The sequence below is a fragment of the Loxodonta africana genome, chromosome 3 (assembly GCF_030014295.1).
Source record: "Loxodonta africana isolate mLoxAfr1 chromosome 3, mLoxAfr1.hap2, whole genome shotgun sequence".
Classification (NCBI taxonomy): Eukaryota; Metazoa; Chordata; class Mammalia; order Proboscidea; family Elephantidae; genus Loxodonta; species Loxodonta africana.
Genome location: NC_087344.1, coordinates 86,474,554 through 86,496,088, shown reverse-complemented (window position 1 = coordinate 86,496,088; position 21,535 = coordinate 86,474,554). Strand labels below are relative to the sequence as shown.

The window sequence follows — 21,535 nt, the reverse complement described above, 5'->3', positions numbered from 1 at the left end:
GCATGAGCTCAATGCTTGGAGGCAGTGTTTCCCATTCTGTACGTTCTCTTTATGCATGAGGTACCTAGTTGCCAGCTAGCTTAAGTAACATGCCTAGGATAGCACAGCTAAGAAGTGACAGAATCAGGATTCACACCTTTGTCTGTCTGATTTTGAGTCCATTGTTCTTTCTACAAAATGTTTTGTTTGACTGTAATCAGAGGGGCTTCAGATATAAAAATAGACTACCTTTGCAGGTTGTATATTGCCCGGAAAAGACTCCCCCAGATTCAGAAGCCTTCATCTACATCAGTAGGCTGGCTGCACTAGTGTGTTCTTCAAACGGCTTCCTTATGAAAAAATCAGCAAGTGGTATCCTACTACGGGTGTTTGGTTGATTAAGGCCACCTTCACTGGGGAAAAAAAAAAAAAAAGGATTAGAATGTATGAAACAAAATCACAGCAGTAAGATCAAACATATCAGTTATGGCAATAAATATATTGTGAGAAACTCTTCTATTTCAAAACAAAGACTCAGCTTCGGACACAAAAGTAATATGTTGCATAAGACTCAGATATACTTCATTTACTGTATATAAATACAATATCATTAAATACACACATACAGTGAGAAAGATGACAAGAAAATACACCGACATGTTAGCTATGGTTATCTTTCAGCAGTGGGGTTTCATTAATTTTTATTCTTCCTAAATTTTCCAAAACGACAAAAATAACCATATGCTGTTTTCATAATTACAAAAATTCAAAAGACAGGTCTCTAGCTTGGAACAATACTTGTTCCTGAGGACGACTGAACCCACAAAAGGTCCAAAATTCCTGGGTAAGGTTTCTTATTGGCCCAGCTTTCAGTGCGTACATCCTTGGGGCAATCAGCTGTGAACAGAGGTGGGGTGACATTGCACTAATGAATAGCTTCCACTAGGTGCTTGAGGGAATAATGGCTAACTCCTTGAACTTTTTTCCTGGAACAAGGATTCTGGTAGACAATTTCTTAAGCATTCACTATAGACGCTCTAGGAACTTGGTGGTACAGTGATAAAACGTTCGGCTGCTACCTGAAAGTTCAGCAGTGTGAACCCACCAGCCACTCTGTGAGAGAAAGATGTGGCAGTCTACTTCCATAAAGATTCATAGGCTTGAAAACCCTATAGGGCATTTCTACTCTGTCCTATAGGGTCATTATGCGTCCGAATTGACTCAACAGCAATGAGTATAGATGCTCTGGCAACCTCTTTTTGTTGTTGCAACCTCTGGGTGGCATCAATTCAGAGGTGACTCCTGTTGACCTTGGGGCCCTCGTCTCTCAATGGTCTTTAAGAGTCATGGCTCAGCATTCACCACACTGGTTAGGTCCAGTAACCAGTAATGGTTTTCTTCTAAATGCCCATGGGGCAACAGTTTTACCAGGGAAGGCTCGATGCAGGACTCGTATACAGCTCTCAGTCAGCCTGCCCTGTCAGTCTACCAAACCTGCCATCTCCATACAAAAGGCCCTTATCTCTCTCTGTTGTTAACTAATTATAATTACATAAATCTTTATGCCAACACCTCTTCTCTGTATAACTGTTTATACATTATTGGTCAAATTCCACAAATTATGTGCCTTATTTTCACAAATGACATACAGTTTCCATTGTCAATACCAAATACTTATGCTAAGTTGTCTATTTAGTAATGAACATTTTCATTTTCATGTAATTCCTTTTATTTTTTAATAGTTAATTTAATTTTGAATAATTGAGGGACTTATTTGCATATTTCAGTTTCTTGGTTAAGAATTGTAATACAGTGATTCTTGAACATATACTTTTGTTTTTGTTTGCATATACTACACACAGATTTTGCAATCCTATGTTATGGTGCATAGGTTAAAACAACAGCCCGCACTTACCTGCTTTTGCCACTAGGTGGTGCAAACATATGTCGATGAGAAAAGAGCTATAGGTTAAATGGGCATGTAACCAAGCTAGATATAATTCCTTACTACACGGATGGTCGCTATAAGTCGGAATTGATAGTGCAGACAGTAGGACCTGTAGGAGGCCAGGGAAGACAGCGATCCTGTGGGCTGCAGTGAAGAAAGGAAGACCTAAAGGAGGTGGCTGCAGAAATGGTGGAAGCAGCCACATAAAGGCAAGAAACCACAAATATGTAGCAGAAGAAAAGTCCTGGAGAGGAAGTGGCATGCTTATTTTCCAATCCTATTTAACAGGGTCATTGTAGGAGAAATAAAGGAATGACTAAATGATTTAAAGTAGATGACATCAAATGTTCCTTCCAGGCCTTTGTCCTGGGCACTGGAGGTGTAGAGATGAAATGCCATAGTTCTGTCCTCAAGTAAGGACCTAATGAGAGAGATGATCAAGAAAATAGACATGACAGGGTATAATACAAAAGATGGGTTTTACAAATGCATTGGAAGAACAAAGAGTGAAATATTCTGCTTTGAAGAAGGAAAAGAGGGGGGTGGGGTTGACAGCGTGCAGAGAACGCATAACAAAGGTCTTGAGAAGTGAGGGGGATCTCCAGGATTATTACAAGAGGTTAGGCAGAGAGGATAACAAGAGAATTTGAAAGCGTAATACGTATTCAGGGGTGGTTCGGTGGAGTGCGTTGTTATTAGTTGGTATAGAGCTGGCCCCTATTCATGGGGACCTTATGTAAGTGTTATGGAATGAAACACTGCCAGTCCTACGCCATCCTCATGATCACTGCTATGTTTAAGTCCATTTTTGTGGCTATTGTGTCAATCCACCTTACTGAGGGTTTCCCTCATTTTCGCTGACCCTCTTTCTTTACCAAACATGGTGTCTTTTTCTAGCGATTGGTCTCTCTGATGACATGTCCAAAGTAAGCAATCGAAAGTCTTGCCATCCTCAGTTCTGAGGAGTATTCTGGCTGAACTTCTTCCAAGACTGATTTGTCGTTTTTTTGGCAGTCCACGGTATGTTCAGTACTCTTCACCAACACCACGATTCACTGTCTAGTTTTTATATACATATGAGGTGATTGAAAAGACCATGACTTGGATCGGGTGCACCTTAGTCATCAAAGTGACATCTTTGCTTTTTAAAACTCCCAATGCAATGGGTTGTTTGATTTCTTGATTGCTGCTTTGATAGGCATTGATTGTGATCCAAGTAGAATGAAATCCCTGAGAACTTCAATTTCTTTGCCATTTATCATGATGTTGTTTATTGGTCCAGTTGTGAGGATTTCCATTTATTTTGTGTTCAGGTGTAGTCCATACAGAAGGCTGTTGTCTTTTACCTTCATCAGTAAGTGCGTCAGGCTGTCTCCATTTTCGGTAAGCACGATTGTGTCATCTGCATATTCTAGGTTGTCACTGAGTCTTCCTCCAGTCCCAATCCCATGTTCTTCTTCATATAGTTCAGCTTCAAGGATTATTTGTTCAGCATACAAATTGCATAAGTAAGATGAGAGGATACAACTCTGCCACATACCTTTGAGTTTAGCAAATGCTTATTGAGTGCTACTCTATGCCATGGACTGAAGTAACTAATATAAATAATAGATGTTCCAGGCTCCTTGTGTAGTGAGGAAGACTTACACATGCATAGATAATTGCAATGTGAGAGGATAGCTTAGAATAGTCTCTTTTAACTTCTGACTCTATACTTTGAGCCTCTAGTGTCCTGACTGACAGGTTTTCAGAGAACCCACAAACAGAGCATCTGGTTGTATTCAACTCAAAGAGTCACTAAAGGTATTTCACTTTCACTCATTCATTTAAGAGTTGTGAACTTTGAAGCCAGAGACATACAGTAAGTTATCCAAAGCCACACAGACGGACAAGGAAACAAGCCTGGCCTGCCTGACTCCTGGCAGGGTCTTTGTTCTCTAGTGGACTCTGGGCACAGAGGCATCGTCTTAATTAGGAAAGAGACACTTTGAAAGTAAATAGACCTTCACCAACTGAGATCATCAAAAACTCAAGCTTGTGGAGAAAAAGAAGGACACTTTAGATTCTTCCTTCACGGATAAACTAAGCGCCAAGCCACACAGACTGGCCTTGGTAAAGGCAGCTTGAGCCAATTGGACTATTGGCCTGGTTCAGTGTTTGGGAAGGAAGGTGGCCTGGCTCCAGCATTCCTTCTAGCCCACATGTGTGAGTGTGTGTTTCTTTTCAGTGTGAGGATGTGTGCTCACAATGTAGGTCAGTGGCATCTTGGAGTTACATTGTTTGCTCGAAAATGTCAACTGGAACAAGTTATGAGCTGGCAAGAAAACAGGGATATGTGGTCGAGAGGGTCCTGAAAGGATACATACTTGCTTTTACACCCATGAGAAGCCATTGAAGCAAGGGGTAAGAAAAAGTAAGAGATTTTAACTGGAACAAATCAAAGTTTTTGGAGGGTGACCAGAAGGACGAAGAGATTTGAGACCATATGAGGAAAGAGCAAAAGAACTGGGACTGTTTAGCTTGAGAAAAGACTCAGATCTTTCTCACATCTCCAAACTGTTGTCATGGGCTGAGGCAGCTAGACAACAGTGGTGATAGCATGTAGCAGCAGCTTTCAACCCTGTTCAAAGTAGAGCTGTCCAACCAATAAGAAGTAGTGAGTTCCCAATCAAGGAAAGGAATAAAACAGAAGTGGTTCCGGCAGCTGGTGGGGACTTGGCAGAGGGGATTCCTGCTCTGGTGTCAGATCAGCCTCAATGATCTCTGAACTCTAAGTATCTATGATTAGATGAAAAAGGAAGAGGTACATAACCAAGGGCCACAAAATAATAATATACAATAATAAAACAAAATAAGAACAAAAATAAGACTAAGAATAATAAACATCAATATTAAATAGCTCTTAATACTGAGCTTCTATTAAGTAACAGGTATCATGTTAGATAATTTATGTGCATTGTCATATTTTGGACTTTAGAGCCAGGATTAAAACTGACCAAATTCTAATCCTGGCTCTGCCATTCAGTGAGGACGTGGTCTTGGGCAGATAATTTCTCTTCTTTGAACCTCATGTTCCTCCTGTGTACTAAGTTCCTAATATTGTGCCTGTCCTATGGTTGCTACTCAAAAAATGTTCCTCCCTTCCCCTTTCTGCTTAAGCAGAATTTCAGAAAGCCATTCTTGGAGAGAGGCAAAATAAGGAGGGAAATGGAGATGAGGTGAAACCTGGCAAGGAATACACTGGGTGAAGCACCAGGTAATCAGAAGGTCCTGCAATGCAAGAAGGCAGCCTGGGGCAGTTGTTCTCAGAGTCGAGTTTGGGCCCTTTTAGTACAGACTTTCAGCACTACTTATGGAAAATCAAGTCTAGGAAACAGAAAAGTTCAGCAGAAAATCTGAGGCTTAAGGAATCCTGACTCGTGTCATTAAGGGAGTTGCTCGCTGCTGCCCCACACCCAGCATCCTATGGCCACTTCTTCGCACTCAGGTTCCCATGACATTCAGTCTAGGACAGAGCCTCCCAGTGGGTGTACTGTGAGAGAGGACAGGCCTGCTGAGACATCGATCACCTCATCCCTGCGGTGGCCAAGACCAGTTGCCTCCAAACACAGCAGTCTCATTCATATACCCTAGTGGACAGACAAAAATTATTTTCTATGAATTCTGTGTGATAAAAAGGATGGGGATTCAGTTGGAGAAGGAATGGTTTGGTCATCAGTAATTGAAATTGTCATAGCATTGCTGAGCAGGTTCAAATAAACCAGCTCAGACATATTTTGGTCAGAAGGAGGGACCCAAGGTAAAGAGGGCTGCCAGTATATCAGACACTGAACCACTACTGCCAGTGTGAACAAAGAGGAATCTAAGGCTGTCTGGTTAAGGCTGGGAGTTAGGAATGGAAATTTCTTTGTGGCCCTAAGTAAGCCACATTCATCTGTGGGCCTTACTTTCCCTCAGTATAATATAGGTCTGATCAGAAGACCTTTAAGGCCCTCTCGGCTCCGACTACCTATGCTTCCAAGGACCAAACAAACAGGCCATCCATTCCCCCCTTGTCTCTAGGGTGCAAGGCCTCTCTGTAGAATTGTTAATGAACACTACCTTCTCTACAGTTTTCCCTGCTTTTCATGTCTGAATACCTGCTTTGCATGTCCACCCTGATCTGCTAAGTGTGCATTTGGCTCTGGCTAGAATCAGTGCTCTGACAATGTGTTTTCTTTGCAGCAACAGCGACAACTTGACCTCCTGACAATAACCAGCCCTGGTGAGTAGGTGCGGTCGGTCGTTCTGCTTTGGCTTTTCCCTTATTTCCTGGAGCAATGCCTGGATGCCTCTCCAAATGAAGTTCCTGCCCTCCTCCTTTCACTCCCTGAATGAACTGCAAACTCTTGCATTATGAACTCTCCTTCTCCCCGAACCTTCTGTCCCATGCGAAGTTCCTTTTCATCCTCCCAGCTCTCTGCTGCCTGCTCTTGAGTCTGCAAATGGCAGGGCTGATCCTTGGTATGTCACTGCATATCCTAGGGTCAGGTTCTCCCAAAACACTCATTGGATTTAAGTGTCAAGGAAGTGTTCTGGTCTCCTGAGAAATAAGTTTTAAATTAATAGAGACTGGGTAAGCGACCTTGTAGTGGCATGGAATGAAGGAAGTATGGCTCATGATGAAGGGCCCATCTGAGAAAGTGACCAGGTCTGCTGTGCTGAGGGTCAGGATGACTCTTGCTTCTCACCTTCAAGGGAAGATGAAATACCCCAACAAAGCTTTGGTCAAGGAATTTAAAAGGTCTTCTCTTTCCCCGAGGCCTGGCATCTAGCCTAGTGAGAGGCTGAGCAGTTTAGTTTTGCCAGAGAGGTATTTTACTTTGGTTTGAGAACTTGAAGCAAAACCAGCCAAGAGATGGTGTTCTCTCTTAGGACCCAAGGGGATGACAGTACCAGCAGGATTAGTGAGCATTCAAGAGTGGGCACGGTAGTTCACCTTCATCCACGGGTAATGTTCAAAGTATTTAACAACTCTGGTAGTTCCCTGCTGTGCCGGTCATTAAAACTTTGGTTGTCAGACTGTGGGAAGATAGGACCCTGGAGGAGGAGCTAGTGTAACAGAGTGATCATAGGGCATGGTTGGTGGGGCTCAGGGAATATTATTTTAACCTGGTTGGCTGTCCCATGTCAACCATGCCTTCAACCAAACTTGCCATGCTGTGTTCAGGGGCCAATTGTCTCACTTACAAAAATATTGAGCATTTGCCCTCTGTAGGCATTATGCTAGCACGAAGGCTGGCTGTTCTATGTAACTGAGGTACAATATGATGACTGCAAATGTAAAGTGTATACACCTTACTGTATCTCCACCTGGTAAAGTTCTTTCAACTTGGGACTTTAGAAGAACAAACTTTGGAAAAAAATTCATCCACCTCTTAGAATGAGCTATGTAATTGACTAACATATATAGAAATTCTAAATCATGAGCTGGCACAACGAGAGTGGCTCACTCGCATAACTTACCAATGTCTCCTCACTGAGGTGTTGTCCTGTCCTGTTTAGTTGGTCTCCTTTTGTAACTGAGTCCTGTTCTACTCCACATGCCCTAACCCAAATCACCTGTTTCCACATCCCAGTCTCATCCGGTCCCTCCCTGACACTGTGCTGCAGTATGAATTGGAGAGGGTTCTTGGTCTGTCTTCAGATGCTTTACAAGGAAACTTTCAGACTGTTAACTGCATTTCTTCTGTGCTATCTTTCTACTCCTAAGTGCTGCTGTACAAATTCAAGCAGCATAGTCGTGACTCTCAGTGCACTCCTTTTGAACAGGTTTGTGATTGCAAGAATGTTAGATGCTGCCAGAATGGGAGTGGTTTATAAATTTCCCTCCTTTTAGATGAGAAAAGAATATCTTTTGGGCCAGAGCTTCCCAAGAGGTGTGTCAGAGCACACTGCGTACTGCAGTTGAGCTACACACATGTGCACAGATATTGATCGCTGCTGCCCAAGGGCACAGGAGGACCTGGGGCAGCTGGAGCCCCCAGGCTGGTTGTCTTTTCTCCAGTGTGGGAGACAAATATCCATGTGTGCCATGGCTTGGAAAGGTTAGGAAGCACTGGTAAACCATGTATTGTCTAGATGACTCCATTCCATGTCAACGGCACTTTCCTTTACTGTTAACCATCCACTAGCAAATTCATCCCCATCCCCCACATCACCAGAAGCTGTAGCAGCTAGCAGTGGGCTTGCTACCTCTCTGGGTCTGCAAGTGGGAGGTGCTGACTGGTCTGCACTCATCATCAGGCCACCCTCAGCACAGAACTGCAGTCTGATGCTGCCACTCCTCATAGACTAGGAGCCTTCCAAAGCCCTGATCGGCCATTTTGAAGCTCTCAACCACTTGTGTTACTTTACTATACTCACTGCTGTCAAGTTAAGTCGATTCCTACTCATAGCAACCCTATAGGACAGAGTAGAACTGCCCCATAGGATCCCCAAGGAGGGCCTGGTGGATTCGAACTGCCAACCTTTTGGTTAGCAGCTATGGCTCTTAACCACTATACCACCAGGGTTTCCACAATGTGTGTAGTACCTCCTTTAAAATCTTATTTTGTTTATTGTGAATAATTTCATATATATAGGAAAGAGTAAAGATACAATGAACAGCCATTGACTGCCCTCCCCCTGGACATCCCGATTTTACATCAGCATAATTCCATCTATGCTCCAGATTCCCCATTTTAAAAAATTTATACATATAGCTGACAATTTGCTATACTTCTCCCTGATCACATTTTTCTCCCTTCTCCCTAAAGGTAACCACGGTTATGAATCCAGTGTTTCTCTATATTTATGTATTCAAAAATATAACTGATACTGTTTTTACAAATTCCTGTAAATGGTGTCATACTATAAATGTCATTTTGTGACTTTTGCCCTACTCATTTTTGTATTGTAGAGAATCATTCATGTTGATAGACATATCTCTGGTTCATTCATTATGATTCCCGTATAGTATTCCACATGCGATTAAGTACATTTTATTGATGGTAATTTAGATTACTTTCAATTTTTTGTACCTGCAAACAATGCTGCTGAGAACATTTATTTGAATGTCCCCTGTTCATAAGTATGGGAATTTCTCTAGGGTACGTACCTAAGAGAGGAAGTTCTGGTGATATGCACCTTCAAATTTACTACATAATGGTCAATTGTTTTTTTAAAGTAGTTGGATAAATTTATACTTCCAATGGCAATTTATGAGTTTCCATTTTCCTGTATCCCTAATACTTGGAATTGTCAGACATAAATTTTTACCAGTCATTGTGATAGGCTTGAAATGGTATCCCATTGTTATTATATGTGTTTCCATGATTACTGATGGATTTAAGTATCTTTTCATATGTTTATTAGCCATTTTTGTTTTTTCTTCTGTGAATTTACTTTTTATATCATTTTTACATTTTCTATTGGGTGGTTTCTTTCTTATTGATCTCCAGGAGTTCTTTATTATTCTGAATCTCAATACTTTGCCACTCATATGCATTGCAAATATCTTCTCCCAGACTCTGACTTATATATTTTTCATTTTATTCATAATGTATTTTTATAAATGGAAGGTTTTTTTTTTTTTTAATGTATTTGAATTTATCAATCTTTTTATGAGCTTTGCTTTTGTTACTTATGTAAGAACTCCTTCCCTACCTGGATATCATGAAGATATTCTCTGGTATTTTCTTATAAAAGTTGTCAAATTTTGTTTGTCACACTTGGGTCTTTAGTTTGTCTCATTTAGGACTGATCTTTATATGTGCTATGAAATAGAAATTTAATTATTTTTTGTTTATATATGGATAACCCATTGTCTCTGATATATTCTTAACTATACATTTCTAACAAAGTCTACAGTTATTCAGAATTTTTATCCTTCTTTTAGCTACAACAAGGTGTTAGCATGTTTTAGCTACCTATTGAACACTAACCTGTCGCCATGTGGTTATTGTTTAAATTAAATATTTTTCAAAAAATAAAACCAATGTATTATTTTTATTAAGGATTAATTGACTTTTTTGCACAGCTTACGAATTTCTGTGTTCTCTTGTTTATTGTATCCTAGGCTTTCTTACAAAAGTGAGTCCTTTAATAGCTATTAGTGAGAGTCTGTGAGTAATCCTCTTAACCTACATATGTTCTTATTTTGATTTCTTTTTGAATGAAAGTTTGTCTAGGTAAAAAAAAATTAGTTTGGGGATGATTTTTATATGCACTTTGAGGATTTTTTTTCATTGTCTTCTGGCATCCATAGTTATTGATGAGAAGTCTGTCACCATTTGTTTTTGATAACCTATTTTTTTCTCTGGTAGGTGTCAAGATTGTTTTTTAACCTAAATGTTCTGCTTTTTCACTTTGATATGTCTAGGTGTGAATTTACTTTTCTTTTACCTGCTTGGTACTCTGAATATAATCTCCATCTTGAACCTTATGTCTTTCTTTAATGATAAGAAATTATACGCAAATTATCTATTCAAATATTGCTCTCCCCTCCCCCCATTCTTTTGATTCTCTTCTTCAAGAATTTCTATTAGATTAATGCTGGATTCTCTCAATTTGTCTTCCATGGTTCTTAACTGATGTTTTGTAGTTGTTATTGTTTTGTCTTACTGCCCTGATTTCTGAGTGAGTTTCTCAGAAGTAACTTTTATTCATAAATTCACTCCTCGACCATATCTAGTCTAAATTTTTTTGTTTTTTTAATACAGTATTTCAATAAATATATATTTTAATTTCTAAGATTTCTAATTTTTTTCATATCTACCTATTTTATACCTGCCTATTCTGTTCTTATAATTTCTTGTTCTAGTATTTATTTGTTTCTTTGAACATTATCAATATGCTTATTTTTTCTGTTCTTATAATTTCTTGTTCTAATATTTATTTGTTTCTTTGAACATTATCAATATGCTTATTTTTAAATCTTTGTTACATAAAATAATTTCATCTGGAGTGAATTCAAGTTTGAATTAATTTTATTGAGTATCATTTTTAGCATTTAAGTTCTTCATGTTTTTGAAATTTATAGGCTCAATTTAAGGAAGAAATTTCTGATTTTCTCTCTCTCCACCCCCACCCTCACCCCAATCCCATTGGCTCATATTTACCTGTGTGGTGGTTTTTGGAGTTGCCTCTGCCTACATCTTTAGTGCAAGAGCTGGTGAACACTGTAAATATGGCAGATCCAGCCACAAAAAGCCAGCAGAATGGCTTGGCATTGCTTTTGTGTCTATGTTCTTCACCTCCCTAGGCCTGCAACATACAGGCAAAAGTTCTGCAGCAGCCTTTTTCCTAGGCTCCTTTCAAGACAGGAGAGTTCTACCCAAAGTCCTTGTTCTAAGCAGAACCTTGTCTCTGATCCCTATCTCCTATGGAGCAGTGTTAGTCCCTCTTATCACATAAAATGCAGCATTTCAGATGCTAATGCCTATCAGCCCTGTTGGTGCACTGGTTAAGGACTATGGCTGCTAACCAAAAAGTTTGCAGTTTGAATCCACAAGCCACTCCTTGGAAACCCTATGGGGCAGTTCTCCTCTATCCTATATGGTCACTATGAGTCAGAATCAACTCAATGGCAATGGTTTTTGGTTTTTTTTTTAATTTCTACATCCAGATCTCAGCAAGCAATGGCCTCCAAATCACTTACACTTTTGCATTCCAATACATTTTAGCTCCGTAGAGATATGTTTCCCACAATAGACCTCAACTACATATTTTCATTTTTCTTTTCTTAGGTTGTCCAATATTATTATTTAATGGAAATAAATTGGCTTATAGAAGCATGAACTTATTTAGTCATTTAACCCAGAAGCCCAACTATAGTTCCCTCTTTATTTGTTAGAAAGCTTGTTCTCCTATAGCCTCTTTAAATAAAAGGGAGGCAGTATGTGTAGGTATTGTTTTCCTATCTAAGTAAAACCCTTAACACCAGGCTGAAAGACAAACTGTTATTTTTTGTGTACGTATATACACATATATATGTAATTTTAAAAATGAAATTGGAATAGTATGATATAAACTTTTTATTTAAATATTGCCTGAGCATTTTCCAATTTTATTAGACATTATCTGAGGGAATTTTATGCAGCTGAAAAGCATTCTATTATATTTTAAATTCACCTATTGTTATATATTAAACTATCTCCAATTATGTAATTATAAGTAACACCACAGTAAACACTCTTGTACAAAGACTTTTTTGTGCATCTCTAAATATTTCTTAGGATAAATCCCTAGAAAGAGAATTACTGAGAATAGGTATGCATAGTGAACAAGTCACATTAGGTTAGTTTATGCTGAAGTAAAAAATCACATCAAAATCTCAGAGGCTTAAAGAACAAAGGTTTATTTCCCAACCTTTGCTACATGTCCATCATGAATTGGAATCAGCTCTGCTCCCCATCATATTTACTCTAGCATCCAGGCTGACCAAACATCTTTTATTCGGAACATTACTGGTTGTCTTAGTTTGGGTCCCCCAGAAATGGACAAAATTTTAATCCAAGTAGCTTATTTGGCAGGTGATCCCAGAAACATTGGTAGTAGAATGGGTAAGTGAGGCAGGAAAAGGAAGAAAGCCAATAAAGTTTCATTGCCAAACAAGCTACCACTGAGGGCAATTGAGACTTAATCCCACTTGTGGGACCCTGGGAGTCAGTGTGGAAAATGTGCCTTAGAGTTATCTCTGAGGGGTAGAGAAGCAGCAGTGGTGGTGGGGTGTTAACACCCTGACACTTCTTGTCTGCTCAGTTTGTGGACATAGCAGGCTCCAGTGGCCAGAGAAAGCCATAGAGTTTCAGGTGCTGGCAATTGGAAATTGTTCAACCTGTGCAGAAATAATAAGTGCCAAGGTAAGACACTGACAGCACCTTCTATATTAGTCATCATGGTGGAGGGAAAAGGGAGAGATAGTGAGCCATGAACCTGCTCTTTAAAAATCCACTCATAAGTAGTCACTTATGCCCACATTTCCTTGGCCAAAGCAAGTCATGTGATCACTCTTCAACTTGGCAGCGTCAAGATGTATAATCTTTCCACAGGGAAGGGGGTTGTAGTGAGGATAACTAGACTACTTTGCAATGATTAATGTATTCTACTATACTTTTAGAAAGGTTTTTATATTCCCACCATCAAGTTAAAAGTGCTGGCCATAACTTTTCTTTTTATAGCAGCTTTATTGAGATATAATTCACATGCCATAGAATTCACCCCTTTAAAGTGTACAACTCAGTGTTTTTTAGTGTATTCATATACTTGTGCAACCATCACCACTATCTAATTTCACAACATGATCATAACCCCAAAATGAAACTCCATACCCCTTAGCAGTCAGTCCTCATTTCTCCCTCACTTATTATTTCTGCACACACAGCCTCTCTCTCACCGCTGGAGCCTGCTATGTGCCCACTGGCACTTTTCATTTAGCATTACGTTTTCAAGGTTTATACATGTTGTAGCATGTATTAATACTTCATTCTTTTTTATTGCTGTATACCATATATTGTTTATCTATCAGTTGATGGAAATTTAGGTTGTTTCCACTTTTTGGCTGTAATGAATGATGCTGCTATGAGTACTTATGTACAAGTTTTTGTGTGGACATATGTTTTCAGTTCTCTTGATCGTATACCTAGGAGTGGAATTGCTAGATTATATGGGAATTTTAGGTTGATAATTTTGAGAAACTACCAAACTGTTTTCCAAAGAAGCTATACCAGTGTACATTCTCTTCAGAAATGTATGAGGGCTCCAATTTTGCCAAATCCTCGCCAATACTTATTATTGTCCATCTTTTTTATGATAGCCATCCTAGCCGGTGTATCTCACTATGATTTTGGTTTTTATTTCCGTAATGACTTATAAAGTTGAACATCTTTTTATGTGCTTATTGGTCACTTGTTCATCTTTGGCAAAATGTCTATATAAATCCTTTGCCTATTTGTCTGTATTTGCCTATTCTGATCCATTTTTTTTTTAATTGAGTTATATTATTTTATTGTTAAGTTGTAAGAGTTCTTTCTATATTCTGGATATAAGTCCTTTATCAGATATATGATTTGCAAATATTTTCTCCATTCTTTGGGTTGTCTTTTCACTTTCTTGATGCTATTTTGATGAAGTCCAATCTATCTTTTTCTTTTCTTTTGTTGCTTATGCTTTTGTACTGTCATGAAGATTTACTCCTATATTTTCTTCTAAGAGTTTTATAGGTTCAGGTCTTTGACTCATTTTGAGTTAACTTTTTATGTTATGAGGTAGGAGTCCAACTTCGTTCTTTGCATGTGGGTATCCAGTTTTTCCAGCACCATTTATTGAAAAGACTTCTTTCCCTCATTTAATTGTTCCTACCACCCTTATCAAATGGTCATTGCTCTTGATGGGGTGGATTAAACAGGTAGCATTTAGGTAGACCCTGAATGAGATGGCTTGACACAGTGGCTGCAACAATGGGCTCAGACACAGCTACCTTTGTGAGGAAGGTATTTCATTCTGTTATACACAGAGTCACTGTGAGTCAGAACCAATTCTACGGCACCTAACAACAACAACATTTAGTTCAGAAACTGCTCAGAGCCAAAACTGTATCAGTCCCGTTATATACTTTTTTCAGATAATCCTTCCCACCATCCCATAAGGCAGGTGTCATCTTTCTCATTTTGCAAATGATCAAACCAAGCTGCTGAGAGTTTAGATGAATTGTCCACATGAACACAGTTAATAACTGATGGAATCAAGATTTGAATCCAGATCTGATTCTAAAGCCTTTGCCTTTTCCATTGCTGCATATAAATATCACTTCCTGTGTGATATTGGCCCTTGGAATCTTCTCTCCCACACAGGATTCAAGCTGACCAACTTTACTGGGTATAAGGAAAGCCTAGAATGTCAGGGACATCATAATCACTGGGGCTCTTCCACTAAATAGACTGCATCCCAAGGAGACAATCAATTTTCCTAAGATTTTATAGAAACCTCCAGGAAAAAAAAAAAAAAATCCCACGTGTTTATCTCCTCTTAACCTTGCTAAAATATCACCTTTGTTAAATGATGATGAACTGAGCCTCTTGGCCATCACATGGCAACTTTGTCTTTGTCCCCAACTAAAGTACCACTTGGTGTAAACTCAGCTTCTCTGGAGATCAGAGGAACAAGAGAAACCAAACTAGCCATTGTCAAGAGCCTCATAGACATTTCCAGAGCCACACAAGCCCTGGGAAACTCATGCAGAGTAACCAGGACTAAGAGTGCAGCCAAGCCAGGGGACCCCTGGCCTCATGTCCAAAAAGTTACCAGAATACTAGAAATGGGCAGGGGTGTGGGGAGGTGGCGGGGGGGGGGGGCTGTGTAAAAAAAAAAAGCATAAAACTGAAAAACAATTGCCATCGAGTTGATTCTGACTCATAGTGACCCTATACGACAGAGTAGAGCTCCACAGAGTTTCTAAGGAGCAGCTGGTGGATTCGAACTGCCTACCTTTTGGTTTGCAGCCGAATGCTTAACCACTGTACCACCAGGGCTAATGCATACTCATCATTACAACAGCTTTAAAGAGATCATTAGGGAAAATTTAAAAAGTACTCCTAATCCCACAACCTTAGCATAATACAAAACCTATTTATACATTTTCCCTTTCAGTTCTTGTCTATGTGCAGACACGTATTTACATAATTGCAATCACAGTAAGTTTTTATATACATCTTTTTTCACTTAGCATTATTTCATAAACACTTTCCATGTTGCTATGTAGTTTACATACTTACCATGTTCTTCTAATAACTTTTTCTATTAAAAATCACACGTGCCCATGGTGCAAACTTTGAAAAACACAGAGAAGTTGTAAAGATGAAAATATCAGTTACTCCCAGAGGCTATCACTATTTAATATTTTAACACATTTACTTATTTGCCTTTTTTCCTATGCATGTATAATTTTGTTTTACATCGTTGTGATCACATAGAATATAAAATTTTATCCTGATTTTCCACATAATATGACAACAGAAATATTTTCCCATGCCAGTAATACTGGCTATTTAATTTGATTCTAGTTTCTCTATCTTAAGAATAATTTCTAAATCTTTGTATATGTTTTTGCCTACATTTTAGGTTATTATGTTAAGATAGATTAGTAACACAAAGTCGATGAGCATTTTAAGTGCATACTTGTTTTTAAAGGCTTCAGTATATTCCATTTTATATAGGTAGCTTGATTTACAAAAAGTCATGTCCTATTGTTCATTTGTGTTATTACCAGATGTTTTGCTGTTATAAATAACTGCCATAAAATTTGTGAAAAAGGCTTTTCACTTCTCTTGCATAATTTTTTTAGACTGGATAGTTTACAAGTGGAATCACTGAATCAAAGAGCATTAATATGTTTAAAGAATTATGGAGCCTTATTGCCAAATCATTTTGCAGAAAGGTTGCCTCAATTTGCATTCTGTTTCTCATGCCAACAATGAAAAACAACAGCATTGGGTGTTATTCAGAAGATTTATTAAATCTAAATAAACAAATTTCAGAATCTGTGAAATATATAGAGGCAAGGACTCATAGTCTCCAGCAGACACACTGATTATCTGTTCTAGAATATTTTTCCTAGAAAATTGACATAGGAGGCGGTATGCCAAGATTCACGTAACAGGGGTTGATGAAAAGGAGTCAGGTTGTCCCATTTTGGAGCTCTGGGAAGGATTGAGTTGGATGAGTGGATTGAGCTCTGGGAAGGAGAATTAGAGGTGTGACACCCAAAAGCACCATTGTTAATCAGCATGAAGAAGGTCAGGCCAGGAAGGAGCTGACAGGACCTTGGGTATTGAGCTGAATGTAGGCCCTAGGCCTAGAGAAATGGGAATTCAGAGCAGGTCACCACAGCTAAAATTAAGGCACAGAGATGATGTATGTAGGATTCTTCAACCCCAACCTAAATTGGCTTAAGGAAAAATAGGGAGCTCATTGGTTCCTGTAAATGAATAATCCAAAAATAAATGTGCCTTTCAGTGCATCTTGATCTAGGGCTCAAAGGACCCAGTCCATTCTCCTTTTCTTAACTCAACTTTCTCAGTATTGTCTCCATTTCCAGACCACATGCGGTCTTAGGATGGCTGTAGCAGCTGCAGACTTTAGCATTGTTCCAAATTCTACTCTAGAAGGAAAAAGCAAGACATTTACCCAAAAGTCCCAGAATAATCTCTATTATTTCTCATTATGGGATTGGGAAATTATGAGCCCATATTTGAACAAGTATCTGTATCTGGGGAAATCCACTGGGCTTATTGGCTGAGGGTTGGTTCATAAACATCATCCCTGAACTTAAAGAAATTGGGAACTGGTGTTACCCAGGAATGGCCCAAGATTGCATGAATTTTTGCAGTCACTATCTCTGTGGCCAAGTTAAGCCAATGATGTGAATTATATGATCTGAGAGCAGAGCAAATCTAGATCTGTTATGTACCAGCTCTTCTATATTCAAGAGGCAAGGCCCTGCAGGGGCCCCACATCTGTGAAGTGACAAGATTCGTCATCAGTTGGGGGTGGTACCTTGGACCCAAGGAGGACTTTCCTAGTTAAAGCCATACCCACACCAGTGGTCAAGAGTGCTGAGCACAGGCACCAGGCCTTGTGGGTAGTAGACTGCAGAGACTACAGCACATGTCTAACAGAGAAGGGGAGGAATGAGAGCCTAAACTGGGAGCCAACAGAGTGTAGTGCATGTTTGGGAACCAGGTAGACCTGGGCTCTGATCTTGATTCTGCCACTTCTTTGTTCCATGTCCTTGGGCAAGTCCCATGTCCTGGGACTTAGTTTTCCATCAGCATTTACTTGATATGGGTGAAGTAAAGATTAAATGAGGTAGTCATGACATAAATCCCCTAGTATGTTATTAAAATTAGTATGAAGTGGTACATACATTAGAGACCAGAATAGAAGCTCTGTGGGTAACATGAAGCCTTATTCACAATGGGGTCTGGGAAAAAGATGATGGCTTATCCTGTGCGATGGGGTAGATCACTTTTATATGGCCCTTCTAGCCATGGTCTTATAACTCCCACCAAAAGATTGGGTGGGACTATGCAAGTAAGGTGCTTGTAGCCCACCAAGGGGATTGGGCAGCTTGCTAATAATACAAATAAGGTGTATGGCACACTTGTGGAGTGGAACCATGCAAATAAGGTGTATAAAACCCTAATAAGGGGATTTGTCAGTTTTGCCATTCTGCTAGGCTTAAAATGAGCCATCGCAGAGGCAGAAAGGGTGGGCCTCACTACCACCAAGGAGAAGAGACAGGAGTGGAGCATGTCCTTTGGACCCAGGGTCCCTGTGCTGAGAACCTCCTAGACACAGGAGACAAAGAGCTATAACACTGGAGATAGCACAAGATGGCAAGAAGTGGCAACAGAGAAATGGGCAGCAGCAGAACCAGGAGACTGGCATGAGATGGCACATTGGGCTTCCCACCCATGGAGAAAGATGGTTACATTGGGTGTACTGACCCATGGAGCGAGAGAAATGAGTGCCTTTAGGCAGAAGGCTTCATGGTGTTGTGGAGTGCCTCCAGGCACTTATCAGCAAAGCTAAAGAGCTTTGTAACACTTGCCTGAGCAGGGCAGAGGCTGGGCTGAAGGCCAGCAAGGCCTGCCTGCAGGCACAGCTGAGAAGAGGCTGTCCTGATGGAAGAACTGTATAGTGAACTGTAACCTGTTACTTCCCTAACAAACCCCATAACTGTGAGTATGGTCTGTGAGTTCTGTGTGGCCACTGCAATGAATTATCGAACCCAGCAGAGAAGTAGAGAGTGCTGTGGGAGGGTGCTGGTGTCAGAATTGGTAAAAAGGCTGGAGGGTGGAGGTATGTTTGACCTCTGCTTCCTAGGAATCAGCCTTGGGCTGTTGATGCTGGTGATGATTTTCCTCCCTGCCCCTTGTAAAGTTAGAGGAGGAGATCAGAGGACACTGTTGCCACGCCATTTTTACATCTAGCCAGAGCTGAAAGTTCAGTTTTTATTGGTTTGCAGGCTGGAAATCTAAATTCACAGGCTAAAGGTCTGCAGCACCACAAGGCTACCTCTGTACTTGTGGAGCAAAAGGTATACGTCTCACAGACGAGATGTACTTGCCCTGGCATTAAACAGAGCAATTACAGTCACCCCAGCCCAACTATGGGTTAGACAAACCCCATGAAAATTTGAAGGGTAAAGGTGGAAACTATCAATATTGTAATTGTGTCAAATGCTCTTTCTATTTATCTCTATAGAAGGCATCCTAAATAATTATTTCTTTTAAGAAATCAGACAGTGTTAGAGTAATAAATAAGCAATTTGTTCATCTAAGTAGTCATTTTCTTCATGGACTTGGAAGGGGGAGTATATATTTTATTTCATTGGTCATTATAATTAGTTGTCTATGGGAAAACTGTGTTTTAAAATTTTTTCCAAAGAAGTAGGCATTCTTTACAGTACTTTTACACACCTTTTATGTTTGTTTGCCAACCGCATCCTCCTCCAGCTAGGTATTTTCATGATTGCCACTATGCCAATTTTTTTTTTTTTTTACATGTTGCTGTAAAAAAAATAACATAGAGTGTTTACAAAAGTACCTCACTGGGGGAAGGCACAGTTGGCAAACAAACATAGAAGGTACATGTTATTTACATGAAAATACAGTAATCTGTTCCAAATGAACAGAAAAGCAGGCATAGTGCTTTGTGCACTTTTTATTAATTTATCTATTCATTTACCATGTGTGTATACAGCAGCAGGGTGTAGGCGGAAGAGCATGGGATCTGTAGCACATACATACATAATGTGTTCAAATCCTATCTCTTCAACTTACAGTTCGACCTTGGGAATATCTATTAAGTTTTCAGTGCCTTGCCTTAATTTTCCCATCTATAAAAGAGCAGAATAGTAATAATGCTTCTTAGAGTTTGTGAAGATTAGATATGATTTATGTAAAGTGGCTAGCATAATAAAGTGCCTAACCCATTGTTGTTATTGTGGTTAGGTACCATCGAGTTGGTTCCGACTCATAGCGACCCTATGTACCACAGAGGGAAACACTGCACCATCCTTACAGTCATTGTTATACTTGAGCCCATCGTTACAGCCAGTGTGTCAATCCATCTTGTTGAGGGTCTTCTTCTTTTTCACTGACCCTGTACTTTACCAAATGTGATGTCCTTCTCCAGGGACTGAACCCTCCTGACATGTCCAAAGTATGTAAGACACAGTCTCACCATCCTTGCTTCTAAGGAGCATTCTGGTTGCACTTCCTCCAAGATAGATTTGTTTGTTCTTTTGGCAGTCCATGGTATATTCAATATTTTTTACCAACACCACAATTCAAAAGCACCAATTCTTCTTCGGTCATCCTTATTCATTGTCCAGCTTTCACATGCATATGATTCAATTGAAAATGCCATGGCTTGGGTCAGGTGCACCTTAGCCTTCAAGATGACATCTTTGCTTTTCAACACTTTAAAGAGCTCCTTTGCAGCAGATTTGCCCAGTGCAACGTGTCTTTCGATTTCCTGACTGCTGCTTCCATGGGTGTTAATTGTGGATCAAAGTAAAATGAAATCCTTGACAACTTCAGTCTTTTCTCCATTTATCAGGATGTGGTTTATTGGTCCAGTTGAGAGGATTTTTGTTTTCTTTATGTTGAGGTGTAATCCATACTGAAGGCTGTGGTCTTTGATCTTCATCAGTAAGTGCTTCCAGTCCTCTTCACTTTCAGCAAGCAAGGTTGTGTCATCTGCATAATGCAGGTTGTTAATGAGTCTTCCTCCAATTCCGATGCCCCGTTCTTCTTTATATAGTCCAGCTTCTTGGATTATTTTTCAGCATACAGATTGAATAGATATGGTGAAAGAATACAACCCTGACACACACCTTTCCTGATTTTAAACCACTCAGTATCACCTTGTTTTGTCCGAACAACTGCCTCTTGATCTATGTACAGGTTCCTCATGAGCACAATTAAGTGTTCTGGAATTCCCATTCTTCGAAACGTTATCTATAATTTGTTATGATCCACACAGTTGAATGCCTTTGCATAGTCAGTAAAACAAAGGTAAACACCTTTCTGGTATTCTCTGCTTTCAGCCAGGATTCATCTGACATCAGCAGTGATATCCCTGGATCCACATCCTCTTCTGAATCCAGCCTGAATTTCTGGCAGTTCCCTGTCGATACACTGCTGCAGCTGCTTTTGAACAATCTTCAGCAAAATTTTGCTCGCATGTGATATTAATGATATTGTTCTATAATTTCTGCGTTAGGTTGGATCACCTTTCTTGGGAATAGGCATAAATATGGATCTCTCCCAGCTGGCTGGCCAGGTAGCCGTCTTCCACATTTCTTGGCATAAACAAGTGAGCACTTTCAGTGCAGCATCCGTTTGTTGAAACATCTCAATTGATATTCCGTCAATTCCTGGGGCCTTGTTCTTCGCGAATGCCTTCAGGGTAGCTTGAACTTTCTCCCTCAGCACCATTGGTTCCTAATCATATGCTACCTCTTGAAATGGTTGAACGTCAACTAATTCTTTTTGGTATAGTGACTGTGTATTCCTTCCA

At 39.8% G+C, this 21,535-nt stretch overlaps 1 protein-coding gene across 2 annotated transcripts in view; it reads left to right on the top strand.

Annotated features, from left to right (window-relative positions):
- The window catches only part of AGBL4 (AGBL carboxypeptidase 4), a 1,457,453-nt gene that overhangs the window by 1,048,863 nt on the left and 387,055 nt on the right, over positions 1-21,535 (top strand). For both annotated transcript variants that reach the window (XM_023549621.2, XM_010591301.3), the window contains exon 5: positions 6,152-6,191. In XM_023549621.2, the coding sequence (XP_023405389.1) occupies positions 6,152-6,191 (40 nt within the window). The remainder of the gene's footprint in view (positions 1-6,151; positions 6,192-21,535) is intronic.